The sequence below is a fragment of the Pelmatolapia mariae genome, linkage group LG23 (assembly GCF_036321145.2).
Source record: "Pelmatolapia mariae isolate MD_Pm_ZW linkage group LG23, Pm_UMD_F_2, whole genome shotgun sequence".
In the NCBI taxonomy this organism is placed as follows: Eukaryota; Metazoa; Chordata; class Actinopteri; order Cichliformes; family Cichlidae; genus Pelmatolapia; species Pelmatolapia mariae.
Window position 1 is genome coordinate 3603657 of NC_086246.1, and position 4221 is coordinate 3607877.

General features: G+C 48.4%; 1 protein-coding gene across 1 annotated transcript; it reads right to left on the minus strand.

Moving 5' to 3' along the window:
* Positions 1–1080: 1080 nt before the first annotated feature.
* Positions 1081–1674, minus strand: LOC134621409 (neurogenin-1-like). The gene has a single exon (XM_063467886.1). The coding sequence runs from the start codon at positions 1666–1668 to the stop codon at positions 1081–1083; it is 588 nt and encodes a 195-aa protein (XP_063323956.1). The 5' UTR covers positions 1669–1674.
* Between the last annotated feature and the right edge of the window lie 2547 nt (positions 1675–4221).

Below are 4221 nucleotides of genomic sequence, written 5' to 3' on the forward strand. Positions count from 1 at the left end.
CCACAGAGAAGCTCAACCCGTAAAGTTGTCTTCTTATGATTCCGATGCAGGCTCCGATTCACCGAAGACTCGACGTAAAAGACACAGACCGAGCGCCGACATTTCTACATCCATCTCACCTCAACCAGGCTGCAGCTACGACGCTGAAGCAGAAGTTTCCGAGACACCCCCGCGCATAACTGCGTGTTCGGAGTCTGACACAGACCCCGATACAGACTCTTACGATTTTCATGTGAATATGTGAGTTGGTCCACTATGTCAGCTGTGTCTAGGAAAAGAAAAACGTGCCCTGGTCCACAGAGCAATGTCATGATAAAATATTCAGAGTCTCTTGTGAGAGGAATGGATGTTAGTCAAATATCAGAACCTTGTTCAAATAGAGTACCCACCGCAATGCATTCGGATTACGGGGAACCCGAGGCGAAGCGTGTACGCTCGACCGATGATAATGTGATTGTCAAATACCTCGAAGAAAAGTAAAGAGCTTGCATGTCATATTAACATTTGCTGGGTTTTTTTGTGTGTAGCTACGCCACAATGATGTGAGATAATAAAACAAGACAAAAGACCTGGTTTGTTTGATTGTTATCATTTATTCACATGCAACAGGTTACACTACACTCATATGGTTCATAACATACATGGTTTATTCACAAGTAGGTAGTAGTCATGCAGAGAGAGGGTGTGTGTGTGTGTGTGGAATACATAATGAATGCCGGCAGCTCCTTTCAGTCTATTGTGGGAGCGTTGAAACTCGATTTCCACGCTCTCTTTTCTGCAGAATCACTTTACTAATTGTAAAATTGACATTTCGCCTCTGACACGAAAACAGAAAAACTGAGACTGACTGTAACCTGCAGACTGTGGGGGAGAGAGAGGGGAGAGGGGAAAGTGCAAAGGTTTTTGGAGAAATTTACAAAACCCAAAACTAATAATAAAAAACAGATCAAATTCAGTTCCTCTCATTTCCAGTCCATCCGTAGAAGCACGACGATGATGATGGTGATGAGGAGAAGGAGGTGTGAGTAAGGCAAATAGCGGCTCTCAGTCTTATTCCAGCGGGACCTCCGGGCTCATGGATCAGTAGATGCCCGGCATGAAGCTGCGGAAGCCGTACAGCGTGTCCTGCCGCAGGTAGCTGTAGTCCTCGGGGGCGGCGGGGCTGCCCGGGCTGGATGCGCAGTAGGCCAGGGAGGAGGAGGACGAGGAGCCGCTGGAGCTCCAGGAGCAGGCATCGCTGCCCGGGCTAGGGGCCTCGGCTAGGCACGGGCTGAGCAGCACGGGCGGCTCTCCGACCTTACCCGCCTGCAGGTCCGCGATGCGGATGGTCTCGGACAGCGCCCAGATGTAGTTGTGCGCGAACCGCAGAGTCTCGATTTTCGTCAGCTTCGTCTCGTCCGGGAATGCGGGCAGCACGCCGCGCAGCGTGTCCAGCGCGTCGTTCAGGTTGTGCATGCGGTTACGCTCGCGGTTGTTGGCTTTCAGGCGCCGGTTCTTCTTCACCACCTGCACCGTCGCGTCGCTGTGCGCGCGACCGCGACGCCGCTGCTTCTTCTGCTGCTGCTCGGGCTGCGGGGACGCGCAGCGCGGGCCGCGGGACTCCTCGTCTTCGCTGTACGGGAAGAAGTTGCAGCTGTTGCTGTCGATGTCGGAGTAGAGCGAGTCCATGACTGCGGGGAGAGGAGAGGAGGCGTGAGGGATCCACGCAAGAGGAATTCACCTGAAGTCTGTGGCAGTTCGGAGCGGCGCGCGTGTCTCTGCGTGTTTTCTGCTCTGGATCAGCTCGTGCGAGCCGGTGAGCCTTGCACACGACCGGCCTCAGCCCGCTTATATAGCGTGCTTGGGACAATGACCGGCCCCCTGCCCCCGCGCCCCCCTGTGACCCCCCCCGGCCTGGCATTGGCGCGCAGGATGAGGGGATGAATGCTGCGGCAGGTCTGCCCCGTGCCGCGGGAGAAGCTCATTAACATAATGACGCCCGCGGCCGGCCACTACACGCAATGCCCCCCCGCGAGACAGAAAGGACCAAACCCACTACGAGAGTTTAAACCAAAAACATGAAAAAAGGTGGAAGAAGAAAGCAGAGGCAGAGAGACCTCGACCTCCTCCACCCCGCCGGGCTGAGACACGCTTCGGAGAATCCATCCATCCATCCTCTGCTCACTGCTCCACAAACAGAAAGAGGAGCAGCAGCAGAAGGAGAAAGGAGCTTCATCCTAACAAAGAAAACTAGTCCTTTCTACCCGGAAGTCACTTCGTCACTGTTCGGCTTTTTCCTTAACGTGAAGAGAAACGTCTCAAAGTTTAACTTGCACCTGCTCATTCTGTGCACCTCAGCAGCCATACAAAAAAACTACTGTTCACCTTTAAATCCGACAGACGTGCAACTATGAAGCCTTTCACAATAAAAGTCTGACCACCAACAGCTTTTAAACATAAGATTAACAACTAAAGTTTCTTTCCCATCGCAGAATATATTTTTATCTTTACTGGGAAAATGTGAAAAATCAAACCTGATTTCTGCATAGACAAAAAGTGTATCTCATGTTTGTTTAATTTCACCAGAGATCATTATATACCCTTGTGTCCAAAAAACTAAAAAATAACCAAGTATGTGAACAAAAATTATTACAGTCTCCACCAGAATTACAAACACGGCCTCAGAGCATGACACAGAGACACTACATTAGCATCACACTCCACAGAATACAATCAAATCATCTCTCTTCTTAAATACTTTAAAAAAATACATAGAGTTTGGTTGAAGGGGGGCTCTGCTAGGGGAGCATTTGCACTTCTGACCTCGGTGTTTCTAAAACTCTGAATGGCAGCATGTAAAATAAAACGGGAGCTACAACAGCGCCCTGAGGTGCTCCAGAGTTCACCGGCAGACATCACTAAGAGAGCTGCTAGAACGCTTCTGTAAGAGATAAATAGAATGTAAACCACAACCCCAGCATCTGAACACAAGCGTTAAAAATGACCTCGATCTTTGGGTCATTTTTATCTGACACGTTGGGCTTCGGCTGAACTGTTTCACCTTATGAAGTCTGGCTTTTTTGTCCGTCTTTTCATCCCTTCAGGCAGCAGTAAACCCATCCAGCGTGAGCGCACACAGACCAATTTTCTTTAAGTGTTTTTTAAAGACATCTTTATGAGACAGGCATACAATTTTCCATTAATTATTCCATTTATTCAGTATGCAGTCCAGCGGAGGAGAAGCAGAGACCTGCACACAAATCATCTCTGCCCCGGCTGCAGGGCCGGCACAAGCCTCCGTGAGGCCCCAACAACGAGCCAGCAAATCCTATTTCACCCAAAGAGGATAAAGCACGCTTAATACAAGAAGAAATCCAGTTTTCTGCATTTTACTGAAGTTTAAAAACAAATGTTTCTGAGGGGACATGTCTGCAGAATTTTACAGACCTCGTGTTTGCTTTAAGGTTGGAAACTCTTTAAGGAGAAAGAAAAGAAAGGAGCCTTTAAAGGAAAGAAAGATGAACTCTTGGGGAAGATTTTGTTGAATGCAGAAAGAAAGAGTTAAAGAAGGAAAGAAAGGGAGTGGAAAGTAGAGAAGAAATAAAGAAAGGTAAGATGAGGAGAAACCCATGAAGACGAATAAGAGATGAAATTCAGAAACAAACAACTGACTGCAACAGAAAAATAAATCTTCCAGAGGTTAGTTTTACGTCTGCAGAATACTCAGGGAAGTTTTTTTATGAAGGAAAGAAAAAACAGAGAATACGGTGAAGCGACACGCAAGCTACGCGAAAGCTGTGCTCTGTCCATGTCCCAGCCTCCACCACACTCTGTTCCGTGTGTGTTTTGCACAACACCCCCCCCCCCCCCCCCCCCCCCCCCCAAAAAAAAAAACAACCCAATATCAATCCCGGCCTAATGTTACTTGTTGTACTAGTCAGCATTGTACTTTGTGATATTTCACTGCCCTGCATATATAAAGATTGCATACAATTTCACCTTGCTTAATTTGTTTTTCTTATTTTTTTTTTTTATTCAGCGCATGAGACTCAATTTCAGACCCTCTCCATGAGACCTGCGCCTGTGTTCATGAGCTTGTGTTCATGAGCCTGTGTTCATGAGCCTGTGTTCATGCTTATCACACATCTGTCCTCCACAAGCCAGGGAGTTTCGCGTAATACAAGCACTATCCTCTCACGTCGCCTTCTCCACTGGGTCGTATTTCACAGGCCGCGCATCAGG

What these genes read in the sequence shown, in the direction of transcription:
- LOC134621409 (XM_063467886.1), bottom strand. Translation starts at nt 1,668, where the DNA reads ATGGACTCGCTCTACTCCGACATCGACAGCAACAGCTGCAACTTCTTC.